Raw genomic sequence first — 18,266 nt, forward strand, 5'->3', positions numbered from 1 at the left:
AACCCTAGTACAAGCAGCTGCTGTAGAACTAGAAGTTCCATCATGTCTCCAGCTGTATAGGTATGCTGGGATCTGCAGTCCCACAGGGTTATAAATTCCGAATAGAGGCCAAGTAGTAGGGACCACAAATCCCAGCATGCTCTAGCCGCCCCTAGATGTGGGAAGGCACGCCACTAGCTGTCAAGGCATGCTGGGATCTGTAGTTCCACAGGGGTGTAAATTCCATATAGAGGCTAAGTAGTAGGGACCACAAATCCCAGCATGCTCTAGCCGCCCCTAGATGTGGACAGGCCCGCCACTATCGGTCAATGCATGCTGGGATGTGTAGTTCCGCAGGTTGTAACACCTCTACAGATAAAGGTTAGCAGCCCCCCCACCCAAAAAAAAAGCCACTCACCATTACAGAACTGGAAGAGGGAGGTGGTGTCGTAGAGGCTGCTGCTGCTGTAGCTGGAGAACCCGTCCTCCATCCTGGGTGATCCTCCTCACCAATTCCCCGCAATGTCTGCTATACCCCCCCTTCTCTAGCGACCCCCACCCCCTCTTGCAGGGTCAGTAACCTCCTCCTTCTCCCCGGTGCTGGGGTGCTGTCTCCGGCCTGCAGCCGCCCCCGGTTACCATGACAACCGCTCTGAGGGGGTTCTCATGGCGCCCAAAATGAGAGTGTGAGAAAAGCTAAAGAGCGCGCAGAGCCCCAGCCGCTGCCCCCGTCCGTCCCGGCTCCAGTCGTCTCTTCAGCCTCCACCGACTCCACAACCGCCGCCGCACTGAGGGGAGGCGGGATTTTGGGATGAGGACTTGAACTTGCTTAGCCCCGCCCATACTTCCCGGCTCAGAGACGTCTCTTCAGACACAGGGACGGGCGCCCGCTTAACCCCTCGTTATACCTGAGAGCACATAGTCCCGAAATGGGGGGGGGGGTAGATGAGTTAGAAAGTGCCCCACACCGGGGTATGAGGGGCAACTGACAGAACAAGAGGCCGGAGCTCAGCGACACAAAGAAGGAAAATATTCACGTTATAATATAATATGGTGTAGTGGACGAGCTCTGTAGTCTGCAAATAAGAAGTCCACCATCTGTGTCCAGGAAACCATCAACAAGCAGGCTAAGGAAAAGGGTTTTGGTTTCTCCCATGAGAGGTCAAAAGGGCAAGGCGCGATCGGAAGGGCCTCACAGACCCTTCCCTCTTGTGTTTGGACCCCCCTCCAGCTTAAAGCAAATGTGCGCAACAATCTATCCGCCATGTTTTTAATGTTCACATTTTTCTTGTTCTCTTTCAGTTTATTGAGAAAAAGCATAAAAAATATTTATACCTGGAAACCATCAACAAGAAGGTTAAAGTAAACGTGCACCTATATTTTGACATTTTGTAGACACATGCCAGAAGTTTGTCGGGGGACTATAGGGGTTGCGGCACCATACTTTGTGGGCTACAGACTCTCCTGAGTGGGGGTGAAGGGGCGTGTGCTGCAGACCATTCATTTGAGTGATGGGTGGAGGACTCAGCACCTGGACTCGACCCTTAAAGGAGTTTTCCTATCACAGACATTTATGGCATATCTATAGGATATCTAATATTTCAGAAGAGATCATTTTGTGTCCGAAGGTGCACATTGTAGTTAAACCTGCTTGCTGATGGTTTCCAGGAACAAACTTTTTTAAAATGCTTTTTCTCTCCTGATTAGCTATTAATTACAGGGGAGCCATCAATAAGAGCGATGTTGGATGCACACACCATAATAGTCTCCTGGCGAACGGAGGAGGACCCCCAATTATGGCACCCCTCCATCTCGTCTGATCAAGTGCTGGGAAACTTGGGGTGTTACATGATACTGCATCTACCGCTGATCCGCCTACGTCCTCCCCGTCATAAGTAACTCAAGACCAGGACTGGGATCCCTTTACAAAATAAAACTCCCCAAGCCAGTGATCTGGTAAAGTAAACGGGTTAGGGACCAGGGCAGGGGTGCTGTCTGCTCCACGAGGCAAAGCCTGGGAAACTACGGCTTATCCTACAATTACAGAGTTCAGAAAAGTTTCTGGTGTGGAAAATTAACTCGCCCTTTCATTAACCACTAATCACTAACAAGGGACCGAGCTTCCCCTTTAATTATGACTGCCAGCTCATCCCTGCAAACCTGGCGCATGGAGAAGATGCCGGCTCAGCGGATGAATATGGACTGATGAAGACGGATATTATAGGAAGTTATAGGGCTGCAATTTATTGTACCGATACGACGCGTAGACAATGGAATTTCTGTACAATAAGACCACGTTCAGACGAGGCGGAATTGCAGTTAGATTCCGCTGCCGACAGACCGCACTGGGATTCTGCAGCAGCCGTTTTTTACATTTGTTTCTATACATTTTTAGGAAACTTAGTTCAGACGTTGCGAAAAATAACTGCGGAAATCAGGCTGCGGTGCAGATTTTCCCCTCCGCAGCAGCTCGGACGTTGCGGAGAAGCAGTGGAATTTCACTGCGGATTTCAGCATTTGCATTGCAAAAACTAAAATTTATGGCAAGTCCGCTGTGATATCTGCAACGTCTGAATTATCTGTCAAATATGCAAATGTTTCTGCAGATTTGTTGCGTAATTGCCCCAAATCTGCACCAACATTTGCAGTGGAAAAATTCTGCCACGTCTGAACGTGCCTTTATACTGCTCCCTATATACAAGAATATAACTACTATAATACTGTCCCCTATATACAAGAATATAACTACTATAATACTGCCCCCTATATACAAGAATATAACTACTATAATACTGCCCCCTATACACAAGAATACAACTACTATAATACTGCTCCCTATATACAAGAATATAACTACTATAATACTGTCCCCTATATACAAGAATATAACTACTATAATACTGCCCCCTATATACAAGAATATAACTACTATAATACTGCCCCTATATACAAGAATATAACTACTATAATACTGCTCCTATATACAAGAATATAACTACTATAATACTGCTCCTATATACAAGAATATAACTACTATAATACTGCTCCCTATATACAAGAATATAACTACTATAATACTGCCCCTTATATACAAGAATATAACTACTATAATACTGCCCCTATATACAACTACTATAATACTGCCCCCTATATACAAGAATATAACTACTATAATACTGCTCCTATATACAAGAATATAACTACTATAATACTGCTCCTATATACAAGAATATAACTACTATAATACTGCCCCCGATATATACAAGAATATAACTACTATAATACTGCTCCTATATACAAGAATATAACTACTATAATACTGCTCCCCATATACAAGAATATAACTACTATAATACTGCCCCCTATATACAAGAATATAACTACTATAATAGTGCTCCTATATACAAGAATATAACTACTATAATACTGCCCCTATATACAAGAAGATAACTACTATAATACTGCCCCTATATACAAGACTATAACTTCTATAATACTGCCCCCTATATACAAGAATATAACTACTATAATACTGTCCCTATATACAAGAATATAACTACTATAATACTGCCCCTTATATACAAGAATATAACTACTATAATACTGCCCCTATATACAAGAATATAACTACAATAATACTGCCCCTATATACAAGAATATAACTACTATAATAGTGCTCATATATACAAGAATATAACTACTATAATACTGCTCCTATATACAAGAATATAACTACTATAATACTGCCCCCTATATACAAGAATATAACTACTATAATACTGCCCCTATATACAAGAATATAACTACTATAATACTGCCCCCTATATACAAGAATATAACTACTATAATACTGCCCCTATATACAAGAATATAACTACTATAATACTGCCCCCTATATACAAGAATGTAACTACTATAATACTGCCTCCTATATACAAGAATATAACTACTATAATACTGCCCCCTATATACAAGAATATAACTACTATAATACTGCTCCTATATACAAGAATATAACTACTATAATACTGCCCCTATATACAAGAATATAACTACTATAATAGTGCTCATATATACAAGAATATAACTACTATAATACTGCTCCTATATACAAGAATATAACTACTATAATACTGCCCCCTATATACAAGAATATAACTACTATAATACTGCCCCTATATACAAGAATATAACTACAATAATACTGCCCCTATATACAAGAATATAACTACTATAATAGTGCTCATATATACAAGAATATAACTACTATAATACTGCTCCTATATACAAGAATATAACTACTATAATACTGCCCCCTATATACAAGAATATAACTACTATAATACTGCCCCTATATACAAGAATATAACTACTATAATACTGCCCCCTATATACAAGAATATAACTACTATAATACTGCCCCTATATACAAGAATATAACTACTATAATACTGCCCCCTATATACAAGAATGTAACTACTATAATACTGCCTCCTATATACAAGAATATAACTACTATAATACTGCCCCCTATATACAAGAATATAACTACTATAATACTGCTCCTATATACAAGAATATAACTACTATAATACTGCTCCTATATACAAGAATATAACTACTATAATACTGCTCCTATATACAAGAACATAACTACTATAATACTGCCCCTATATACAAGAAGATAACTACTATAATAGTGCTCATATATACAAGAATATAACTACTATAATACTGCTCCTATATACAAGAATATAACTACTATAATACTGCCCCTATATACAAGAATATAACTACTATAATACTGCTCCTATATACAAGAATATAACTACTATAATACTGCCCCTATATACAAGAATATAACTACAATAATACTGCCCCTATATACAAGAATATAACTACTATAATACTGCCCCTATATACAAGAATATAACTACTATAATACTGCCCCTATATACAAGAAGATAACTACTATAAGGGTATGTTCACACGGCGGGGGTCCGTAACGGCTGAAATTACGGGGATGTTTCAGCCTGAAAACATCCCCGTAATTTCAGCCGTACCGGCATGTGCAGGCGCTTGAACGCCGCGTCAATTACGGCCGTAATTAGCGCTGCTATTCATTGGAGTCAATGAATAGCGGCTCCAACTACGGCCAAAGAAGTGACAGGTCACTTCTTTGACGCGGGCGTCTATTTACGCGCCGTCATTTGACAGCGGCGCGTAAATATACGCCTCGTGTGAACAGACAAACGTCTGCCCATTGCTTTCAATGGGCAGATGTTTGTCAGCGCTATTGAGGCGCTATTTTCGGGGGTAATTCGGGGCAAAAACGCCCGTAAATAGGCCGTGTGAACATACCCTAATAGTGCTCATATATACAAGAATATAACTACTATAATACTGCCCCTATATACAAGAATATAACTACTATAATAGTGCTCATATATACAAGAATATAACTACTATAATACTGCTCCTATATACAAGAATATAACTACAATAATACTGCCCCTATATACAAGAATATAACTACTATAATACTGCCCCCTATATACAAGAATATAACTACTATAATACTGCTCCTATATACAAGAATATAACTACTATAAGGGCATGACCACACGTGGCGGATTTCCTCCGCAACTGTCCGCATCAATGCCGCACAGAATCTGCGTTGCAGATTCTGCTGCGGATCTGCACAAAATGTGCAGTAAATTGATGCGGACTAGCTGCTGCGGACTGCGGGAAAAGTGCTTCCCTTCTCCCTATCAGTGCAGGATAGAGAGAAGGGACAGCACTTTCCCTAGTGAAAGTAAACGATTTTCATACTTACCGGCCGTTGTCTTGGTGACGCGTCCCTCTTTCGGCATCCAGCCCGACCTCCCTGGATGACGCGCCAGTCCATGTGACCGCTGCAGCCTGTGCTTGGCCTGTGATTGGCTGCAGCCGTCACTTAGACTGAAACGTCATCCCGGGAGGCCGGACTGGAGACAGACGCAGGGAGTTCTCGGTAAGTATGAACTTATCTATTTTTTTACAGATACATGTATATTGAGATCGGTAGTCACTGTCCCGGGTGCAGAAACAGTTACTGCCGATCGCTTAACTCTTTCAGCACCCTGGACAGTGACTATTTACAGACGTCTCCTAGCAACGCTCCCGTCATTACGGGAGCCCCATTGACTTCCTCAGTCTGGCTGTAGACCTAGAAATACATAGGTCCAGCCAGAATGAAGAAATGTCATGGTAGTAAAACGAATACGCTCCGCAGCACACATAAGATCTGCGGACTTCATTGCGGAATTTTGACTCTCCATTGAAGTCAATGGAGAAATTCCGCCATGAGTCCGCCACTGCTCCGCAACAGACAGAGCATGCTGCGGACACCAAATTCCGCTCCGCAGCCTATGCTCCGCAGCGGAATTTTACGCCTAGTCTAAACGAACACTGCTAAATCAAAGTGTAAGTCTATGGACAAACGGCACCGCTGCGGATTAACGCTGCGGAGTGTCCGCAGCGGAATTTAAGTGAAATTCCGCCACGTGTGAACCCGCCCTAATACTGCTCCTATATACAAGAATATAACTACTATAATACTGCTCCTATATACAAGAATATAACTACTATAATACTGCCCCCTATATACAAGAACATAACTACTATAATACTGCCCCCTATATACAAGAAGATAACTACTATAATACTGCCCCTTATATACAAGAATATAACCACTATAATACTGCCCCTATATACAAGAATATAACTACAATAATACTGCCCCTATATACAAGAATATAACTACTATAATAGTGCTCATATATACAAGAATATAACTACTATAATACTGCTCCTATATACAAGAATATAACTACTATAATACTGCTCCTATATACAAGAATATAACTACTATAATACTGCCCCCTATATACAAGAATATAACTACTATAATACTGCTCCCTATATACAAGAATATAACTACTATAATACTGCCCCTATATACAAGAATATAACTACTATAATACTGCCTCCTATATACAAGAATATAACTACTATAATACTACCCCCTATATACAAGAATATAACTACTATAATACTGCTCCTATATACAAGAATATAACTACTATAATACTGCCCCCTATATACAAGAATATAACTGCTATAATACTGCCCCCTATATACAAGAATATAACTACTATAATACTGCCTCCTATATACAAGAATATAACTACTATAATACTGCCCCTATATACAAGAATATAACTACTATAATACTGCTCCTATATACAAGAATATAACTACTATAATACTGCTCCTATATACAAGAATATAACTACTATAATACTGCCCCTATATACAAGAATATAACTACTATAATACTGCCTCCTATATACAAGAATATAACTACTATAATACTGCCCCTATATACAAGAATATAACTACTATAATACTGCCCCTATATACAAGAATATAACTACTATAATACTGCCCCCTATATACAAGAATATAACTACTATAATACTGCCTCCTATATACAAGAATATAACTACTATAATACTGCCCCTATATACAAGAATATAACTACTATAATACTGCTCCTATATACAAGAATATAACTACTATAAGGGCAAAGCCACACGTGGCGGAATTGCTCTTGAATTCCGCTGCGGACACTCCGCAGCGTTAATCCGCAGCGGAGCCGTTTCTCCATTGCCTTCCACTTCTTTTTAGTAGGGTTCGTTTAGACGAGGCTGACAATTACGCTGCGGAGCATAGGCTGCGGTGCGGAATTTGGTGTCCGCAGCATACAATGGATGTTGCGGACGTGTGGCGGACTGGTTGCGGACTCATTGCGGAAGTTCTCCATTGACTTCAATCGAGATTCTAAATTCCGCAATGAAGTCCGCAGCTGTCATGCACATGTTATGTGGCTGCGGATGCGTCTTGCTTTTTTGACATGACATTTCTTCATTCTGGCTGGACCTATGTATTAATAGGTCTACAGCCAGACTGAGGAAGTCAATGGGGCTCCCGTAATTACGGGAGCGTTGCTAGGAGACGTCAGTAAATAGTCACTGTCCAGGGTGCTGAAAGAGTTAAGCGATCGGCAGTAACTGTTTCTGCACCCGGGACAGTGACTACCGATCCCAATATACAGCAACCTGTAAAAAAAATAGAAGTTCATACTTACCGAGAACTCCCTGCTTCTGTCTCCAGTCCGGCTTCCCAGGATGACGTTTCAGTCTAAGTGACGGCTGCAGCCAATCACAGGCTGCAGCGGTCACATGGACTGCCGCGTCATCCAGGGAGGTCGGGCTGGATGCCGAAAGAGGGACGCGTCACCAAGACAACGGCCGGTAAGTATGAAATTCGTTTACTTTCACTAGGGAAAGTGCTGTCCCTTCTCTCTATCCTGCACTGATAGGGAGAAGGGAAGCACTTTTCCCGCAGTCCGCAGCAGCTAGTCCGCATCAATTTACTGCACATTTTGTGCAGATCCGCAGCAGAATCTGCAACGCAGATTCTGTGCGGCATTGATGCGGACAGTTGCGGAGGAAATCCGCCACGTGTGGTCATGCCCTAATACTGCCCCATATATACAAGAATATAACGACTATAATACTGCCCCCTATATACAAGAATATAACTACTATAATACTGCTCCTATATACAAGAATATAACTACTATAATACTGCCACTATATACAAGAATATAACTACTATAATACTGCCCCTATATACAAGAATATAACTACTATAATACTGCTCCTATATACAAGATTGTAACTACTATAATACATCTCCTATATACAAGAATATAACTACTATAATACTGCTCCCTATATACAAGAATATAACTACTATAATACTGCCCCTATATACAAGAATATAACTACTATAATACTGCCCCCTATATACAAGAATATAACTACTATAATACTGCCCCCTATATACAAGAATATAACTACTATAATACTGCCCCTATATACAAGAATATAACTACTATAATACTGCCCCCTATATACAAGAATATAACTACTATAATACTGCCCCTATATACAAGAATATAACTACTATAATACTGCCCCCTATATACAAGAATATAACTACTATAATACTGCCTCCTATATACAAGAATATAACTACTATAATAGTGCCCCTATATACAAGAATATAACTACTATAATACTGCCCCTATATACACGAATATAACTACTATAATAGTGCCCCTATATACAAGAATATACCTACTATAATACAAATCCTATATACAAGAATATAACTACTATAATACTGTCCCTATATACAAGAATATAACTACTATAATACTGCTCCCTATATACAAGAATATAACTACTATAACACTGCTCCCTATATACAAGAATATAACTACTATAATACTGCCCCCTATATACAAGAATATAATTACTATAATACTGCCCCTATATACAAGAATATAACTACTATAATACTGCTCCTATATGCAAGAATATAACTACTATAATACTGCCCCCTATATACAAGAATATAACTACTATAATACTGCTCCTATATACAAGAATATAACTTCTATAATACTGCCCCCTATGTACAAGAATATAACTACTATAATACTGCCCCTATATACAAGAATATAACTACTATAATACTGCCCCTATATACAAGAATATAACTCCTATAATACTGCTCCTATATACAAGAATATAACTACTATAATACTGCCCCTATATACAAGAATATAACTCCTATAATACTGCTCCTATATACAAGAATATAACTACTATAATACTGCTCCTATATACAAGAATATAACTACTATAATACTGCCTCCTATATACAAGAATATAACTACTATAATACTGCCCCCTATATACAAGAATATAACTACTATAATACTGCCCCCTATGTACAAGAATATAACTACTATAATACTGCCCCCTATATACAAGAATATAACTACTATAATACTGCCCCTATATACAAGAATATAACTACTATAATACTGCCCCCCATATACAAGAATATAACTACTATAATACTGCCCCCTATATACAAGAATATAACTACTATAATACTGCCCTCTATGTACAAGAATATAACTACTATAATACTGCCTCCTATATACAAGAATATAACTACTATAATACTGCCCCCTATATACAAGAATATAACTACTATAATACTGCCCCCTATATACAAGAATATAACTACTATAATACTGCCTCCTATATACAAGAATATAACTACTATAATACTGCCCCCTATGTACAAGAATATAACTACTATAATACTGCCCCCTATATACAAGAATATAGCTACTATAATACTGCCCCCTATATACAAGAATATAACTACTATAATACTGCCCCCTATATACAAGAATATAGCTACTATAATACTGCCCCCTATATACAAGAATATAACTACTATAATACTGCCCCCTATATACAAGAATATAACTACTATAATACTGCCCTCTATGTACAAGAATATAACTACTATAATACTATTCCTATATACAAGAATATAACTACTATAATACTGCCCCCTATATACAAGAATATAACTAATATAATACTGCCCCCTATATACAAGAATATAACTACTATAATACTGCTCCTATATACAAGAATATAACTACTATAATACTGCTCCTATATGCAAGAATATAACTACTATAATACTGCTCCTATATACAAGAATATAACTACTATACTACTGCCTCCTATATACAAGAATATAACTACTATAATACTGCCCCCTATGTACAAGAATATAATAAAAATGACAATGTGAATCTATGGAGTTTATGTAATAGAGCGCTAGTATAATAGGTCAGATAATCATTTTGTGTATGAGGATTCTTGTACTTTTGTCAGGGTCTGCAGATCTTTGTTACACATTAGTCATCGTCCTGCAGTCGGGGGCTGACACTGTCAGATATGAACATATGGTTTGTATGGGACGAGGTGCAGGACACTGCGGCAGTGATGTCATTATCTGCTCTCAGAATTCAGAATTCGCTCTTATATTACTGTAACCGGATAATCTCGTTCTCGCCGTACAAGTGACGGCCAATAGATCTTCTGCCTCATTTGTTACTTGTGTTCATTTGACCTGTACAGGAAATAAGTATAAATCCTGCAACCTCCTTAAGAGCTTTTCTCAAGGGGACACAATTTAATTTATTAATGAAGTATGTGCCCCCTGTGAGTCTGGAGCGCTAACTCCCATCTCCAATACTCTGCTGCATTTATAATTGGATGTATATATTGTATTCCTTTATGAATAGGTTAGGGTGGAATTGTTCTTTAAAGCAGTTCAGACATAGAAAAACATGGCTGCTTTCTTCCAGAAACAGCGCCACACCTGCCAATGGGTGGTGTATGGTATTGCAGCTCAGCTCCATTGAAGTAAATGTATCTGAACTTAGACCCCAACTGATTGTTTGAACGAAGAGAAAGCTGTGATCAAGTGATTAAAGATATAGAGCTAAATGATTAAATTATGGTTGCCTGCAGATGCCACTAGGGGGAGCTTGCTGTATACTGTTTTATTCTTGAGCTCAATGTATCAATGTATAAACAGTATGCAGTAAGCTCCCCCTAGTGGTGGCTGCAAAAAGTCAGGATTCTCTATGTAGGATATTGGGAGCTTTGTACAATTGATATAAATGGGCTCTGTGTAATGCTTAATTTGCCCAGTGGCGGCGCTGCTTGGAATTGAATACTTACTGCTAGGTTTCCCCACAGATTACAGCTGATCGCCGGGGGTCCCAACAGGGGGATACTTTGTGATCATTTTATTTTCAAGGGACTGTTCTAACATGTAGAGATTGTTCAAAGTGGAGACCCCCTTTAAGGACAAGGCACTGTGTATGTTTATAAGCGGCTCTCAGACCATTTACACATAAGGTCACATTGAGGGATTTTGTATAGAAAAAACAACAACCTTGTGCTTGAGAAAATCCCTTCCTTGTGTTTCATTCCTTCAGTTTGCAGAGCTGAGTTCTTGGCACTTTTTATTCCTCCTCCATCTCATAAAACGGGATATTTTTGGACGGCCCCGTCAGTTACTTTACAGAACAGCGGGAGCTTTATTCTCTTTTCCGTCTGTTTGTTTAACATTGCTCAGGAAATAGAAGACAAGAAGTTCCTTACAAGATGACAGCAAGTACAAAACTGTCACAACCAGAGCTGAAATGTCAGTGCCACTTGTGTCCAAGAGCTGGGTCTGGTATTAGCTTGAAAGAGGATGAGCTGCAATACCAGACCCAGCCTGTGGACAGGAGAGGCGCTGTTCATGTTGAAAAAAAACCAGAGCCTATTATCTAATCCCAGACAACCTCTTCAAGTATTCAATCCATTCAGTTGTCTGTACTTAAAGGGACTGTCTCCAACCAATGAGTATATAACGACATATACACATTTATAAGACCATGTACTAGATTTCCTACGTGGCCCATGTGACTTTGGCTAAATGTTGTAGCATAATCCAGCAGGTCCCGCTGCTTTGACCCCCAGTGATCAGGTATAATCTGCGATTGAATCCAGCAGCAAGTGTTCAATTTCCCTGCAGCGCCACCACAGCGAAAATGAAGCATTACACAGTCTCCATTTAAATCAATGGGCTGTCCGTGTTATATATGGACATGCTGAGTCCTCCAAAGAGAGAGACACTCTTTTTTGCTAATAGATGGGGGTCCTGAATGTGAGACCCCCTCTACTATTGCAGAATAGGTTATTTAAAATACCAGACGATCCCTTTAGTAATTGTCCCTGTGACCTACAAGAGACGCTGTGTGTTATGCTGACTGCCAGCTACAGTCCTATAGGGACCAATTACACATATACTTCTGTTTGCCGCTCACATGTTACCTTAGTTACGTCTTGTTTGTACAATCTTTACCTAACAATGTATCCAGAGCGACAATCCCTGATTCCCGTTGTTGCAAATATTGAACATGTGCATTGCTGCAACAAATCCTAAACCAATGGAAAAGGACCAGTGATTACTATAGACATTATGATGATCCGCTCTTTTGACATGTCTGGTTTAACGATTATAATAACAATTCCGGAGCATCTTTTCTTAGAACTCTGCTTTGTATCTTTCCTCTGTTGTTCCTCCTGGAAATGTATGAATAAATTGAAAACTAGAGATTACCTACACAGTCTAATACTGGCAACACTGATTGGACAGTGTCAGAATACATTGGGACATGTCCCTTTGACAACTGGAATGGCAACGACCAGTTGGCAATTCATTCATACATTTCCAAGAGGAATAACTGAGGAACGGCACAGCCCAAAGTCCTAAGTAATGATGCTCAAAAATTGTAATTTCATGAGGAATACAAATTTTTACTACAACAGACATGTTAGAAGAACAGACGGCTCCTTTTTACTCCATCACACAGGAGAGCTGACTGGCCCTCTTTAATTACTATCAATTAATTAATAACCCACCTTATAGTAGACCTTAAGCCCCTTTAATGCATATTAAAAATGTGAAAACCGTTCCTTAATATCTTATTTCTAGGCTAAGATCTGATCACTTGAATTTACAGGCTCAGAGCCTGGGGCTGCCCTACTGAGAGATTCTGATGACAACATGTCCTTTGTTGAATTCTTTCAGGTGTAGTGTTGTCATAGGGACCAGGTGTGGATCCAAATCACCATCTACATTAATATCTACATCCAATCCAACTTAGATAGTGACAGCTTTGTGTGTGTATATGTGTAAACATTGATATGGATACTAATTTGGATTTAGCAGAGGACATATTTTTATCAGCATCTCTCAGTAGTGCAGCCTCAGGCATTGGGCCTGTAACTTCAAGACATCATATCTCAGCCTAGAAGAAAGATATTAAGAAACGGTTTTCACATTTTTAATGTACACTAAAGAAGCTTTTAGAATTTCTGCTCATAAGTCTCAAATATGAAACGAGAGATTCTTTACTGGTTTCATAGAAGCTGGTGAACAGCCGGCCTTACTTTCTCTATATTGTCTTATGGGATTTATCCAGGTGCTTTCACTCACTCGCATAGTCTATTGCTACTTACATAAGGTCAATAAGACACTTACAGACATTAAACCGGTCACGTCATAAACTTGTATCAATCGAATGCAAACAGGTTTTTCCGACTAAACTGGTCAGTGCTGGGCTGCGGCACATTGGACAAGCAAAATGGAGATGTTAATGGGACTATGCAAACCACTTAGCTATGGCTCACGTGCTGCTCTTCTCTCTGTCTAAAGGGCCATTAAACCCACAGCCAACAGAGATTTTCATGGACTTCCTGTTGATAGTGGTTTGAACTATTGCAGTCTCTGCTTGCTGTCGGTGAATGGAGGCATTCTTATGTTCATCCAGAGACTTAATACATTTACAGACCAAATACTTATACACTACTACAGTGTCGACTCTAAGCAATCCTTTGGGAGCCCTGCCAGCCTGGGTACCATACATTTTACCTGCACTAATACACGGTAGCAAACCCTCAGAACCAGAGAGGGATGTGTACAGTGGATGTATGTAGCACACAGAGGATTTTAAAGACTGGATACAAATGTAGCAAACAGTCTCAGGATTTCCCATTCACTGACAGCAAGCATATATCTTGATCATGATAAGGCATTCAACACAAAAGATAATATATTGTAACCCACTTATTTCAATGTTGTAATCTATAATTACATATATATAACCTGCTGGATTCATATAGGCCCTAGGTGGAGACTGAAGTTAATTCTGGGGTGGGATGGGGAGGGGGTAATATTGATTGGGGGACAATTTTCTATAGTCACTTACTCTTCCTTTTACTTTCATAATTTCTAAACTATATATATATATATATATATATATATATATATATTAGGTGTTAACTACATGCAGTAATATATAATACAGTAATATATAGAACAGTAACATATAATACTGTGATAGCATGGCATATATTTATCCTGTCCTCAATTGACAAATGACTGGACATTATAATGCCACTATAGGTCTTTGTGCAGTACCTAGTGGTTACTTGGGGTACTGCACCTTTTAAACATTTTTATTTTCCTGCCAACTAGTAGACAGACTTCGGACATCTCCATTCATTCCTGACTTCCACCTATGTTGTTCTGCCGATCTATACATTACAGTGTCTATAAAGGACAACTCCACCCTCTTGATTTGCCCCATATGCTATAAGGAGACTACTGGCGTCTAGTGTATACATCCAGACCTGGATATAATATCCAACAACATGTATCGGATGTGTGCTGTCCGGTCTTATATCAATAAAACTTACTCATTGTATAAGTTATGCAACTGTCTGATATACATTGTCACTAATATTAAAGTTCTCCTTGTTGTCAGTGAATGGAACACTCTTATTTTGGCTGAAAGCCCATTGTAACTTATCAGTGAATGGAAACCTGCTTGTTTAAATTAAGAGGCTGAAAACCATCCTTAACCTAGTCCCGCAGACATGACTAATAGTTTGTTACAATGTGCGTGTGTGTGTATGTATATATATAATGTTCCTGGAGTTTAAGACAAGAGATGCTTGCTGCTGTATTTCTGTTTAGCTTGGAGAGTATTGACTACTCTGATAAATTGTAACAAGAACATCTATTGTGTGAACAGGACTAGGTCAGGAGGGACTGTTTTAACTCACTGACAGCAAGCAGAGATCATGAAAATGGTGAGGAATTGAGATTTATTTATATAAAACAAGACATCCCTTTAAATAGAGTATCAACTATAGATCAATATTCCTTTTAGAGCATGTTGAGGGATAATTGGGGGGGGTCCATAAATTAAGGTCACCCCTATATTAAGGGTGAGGTGCGTGTCCATATACAGTATAATGGGACTCTTGGCTCTGGGGGACTGCAGACATCTATTAGAAATAAAATGTGAAGTCCTTTCTCCCATTGTAATGTATCAGATTTAATTACAAAACCGTCAAAGCGCGAGTCAAGTGCTGAGGAAAGTGGATAGAACAGACGGCAAGGAAGCATGATGCTGGTTGTAGTCCGGAGATAACAGAGAAGTACAATCCGTTCTTATCACCCGGTGAACCAGTAATGACATTAGCGCTCACTCATAAGCCATCTGCTCTGCCTTCCTGTTATATATCTCTGGGATAAGAACCTCAAATACTGACATATTCGCAGTCATTCAATACTCAGTGCAAGTGATTGTCCAAATGTGATGACCGGACCCCACCCCAGGACACCACCAACATTTAACAGGAACTGTCCTATATTTTAAAAAAAAAGGTCCTAGAAACAGCACCACTCTTTTCCATGGGCTGGGTCTGGTATTGCAGCTTGATCATATTTACTATATCCAGCATACAGAACAATAGAAGTGATACTGTGCAATATTCCCTATATCCAGCATACAGGACAAAAGAAGTGATACTGTGCAATATTCCCTATATCCAACATACAGAACAATAGAAGTGGTACTGTGCAATATTCCCTATATGCAGCATACAGGACAAAATAAGTGATACTGTGCAATATTCCCTATATCCAGCATACAGAACAGTAGAAGTGGTACTGTGCAATATTCCCTATATCCAGCATACAGAACAATAGAAGTGATACTGTGCAATATTCCCTATATCCAGCATACAGGACAAAAGAAGTGATACTGTGCAATATTCCCTATATCCAGAATACAGGACAAAAGAAGTGATACTGTGCAATATTCCCTATATCCAGCATACAGGACAAAAGAAGTGGTACTGTGCAATATTCCCTATATCCAGCATACAGAACAATAGAAGTGATACTGTGCAATATTCCCTATATCCAGCATACAGGACAAAAGAAGTGATACTGTGCAATATTCCCTATATCCAGAATACAGGACAAAAGAAGTGATACTGTGCAATATTCCCTATATCCAACATACAGGATAAAAGAAGTGATACTGTGCAATATTCCCTATATCCAGCATACAGGACAAAAGAAGTGATACTGTGCAATATTCCCTATATCCAGCATACAGGACAAAAGAAGTGATACTGTGCAATATTCCCTATATCCAACATACAGGACAAAAGAAGTGATACTGTGCAATATTCCCTATATCCAGAATACAGAACAAAAGAAGTGGTACTGTGCAATATTCCCTATATTCAGCATACAGAAGAAAAGAAGTGGTACTGTGCAATATTCCATATATCCAGAATACAGGACAAAAGAAGTGATACTGTGCAATATTCCCTATATCCAACATACAGAACAAAAGAAGTGATACTGTGCAATATTCCCTATATCCAGCATACAGGACAAAAGAAGTGATACTGTGCAATATTCCATATATCCAGAATACAGAACAATAGAAGTGATACTGTGCAATATTCCCTATATCCAGCATACAGGACAAAAGAAGTGATACTGTGCAATATTCCCTATATCCAGCATACAGGACAAAAGAAGTGATACTGTGCAATATTCCCTATATCCAACATACAGGACAAAAGAAGTGATACTGTGCAATATTCCCTATATCCAGAATACAGAACAAAAGAAGTGGTACTGTGCAATATTCCCTATATTCAGCATACAGAAGAAAAGAAGTGGTACTGTGCAATATTCCATATATCCAGAATACAGGACAAAAGAAGTGATACTGTGCAATATTCCCTATATCCAGCATACAGGACAAAAGAAGTGATACTGTGCAATATTCCCTATATCCAGAATACAGGACAAAAGAAGTGATACTGTGCAATATTCCCTATATCCAGCATACAGGACAAAAGAAGTGATACTGTGCAATATTCCCCATATCCAACATACAGAACAAAAGAAGTGATACTGTGCAATATTCCATATATCCAGCATACAGAACAATAGAAGTGATACTGTGCAATATTCCCTATATCCAGCATACAGGACAAAAGAAGTGGTACTGTGCAATATTCCCTATATCCAACATACAGGACAAAAGAAGTAAAGAAAAGACTGATGCATTTCCTTTTTTTTGTGTCCACTTCTGTGTTTGTCTCAAAGAACTGATCCAAAAACTGCATCAAAACTGTGTGTGTGATCCTGGTCTAAATAAAGCTTTAACTTAACAAGATTTTGAAGCGTCAATCGTGGTGACCACAGCGCTAATCGTACCCCGTATTCTTTAGCTTCTCAAATGCATTTCCAATCATTGACCGCAAACAGAGATCTTGTAAAAACAGTGAGGAACTGATACACAAAGTTGCAAATTACAATCAAAATAATAAATATAGTAAATAACAATAGTAACAATTCAT

The 18,266-nt window shown here is 38.9% G+C and overlaps 1 protein-coding gene across 6 annotated transcripts in view; it reads right to left on the reverse strand.

Moving 5' to 3' along the window:
* EML1 (EMAP like 1) overlaps nt 1–18,266 on the reverse strand; it is an 84,369-nt gene that overhangs the window by 56,398 nt on the left and 9,705 nt on the right. For 3 of the 6 annotated variants that reach the window (XM_075844218.1, XM_075844217.1, XM_075844215.1), the window contains exon 1: nt 398–801. The exons of 1 other annotated variant lie outside the window; for it this stretch is intronic. In XM_075844218.1, the coding sequence (XP_075700333.1) occupies nt 398–470 (73 nt within the window). In that variant the 5' untranslated portion in view covers nt 471–801. Of the gene's footprint in view, nt 1–397; nt 803–18,266 lie in introns of those variants that run through there. 2 more of the 6 variants (XM_075844214.1, XM_075844219.1) reach the window with 2 other exon arrangements.

The sequence above is a fragment of the Rhinoderma darwinii genome, chromosome 12, assembly GCF_050947455.1.
Source record: "Rhinoderma darwinii isolate aRhiDar2 chromosome 12, aRhiDar2.hap1, whole genome shotgun sequence".
NCBI classification, from domain to species: domain Eukaryota; kingdom Metazoa; phylum Chordata; class Amphibia; order Anura; family Rhinodermatidae; genus Rhinoderma; species Rhinoderma darwinii.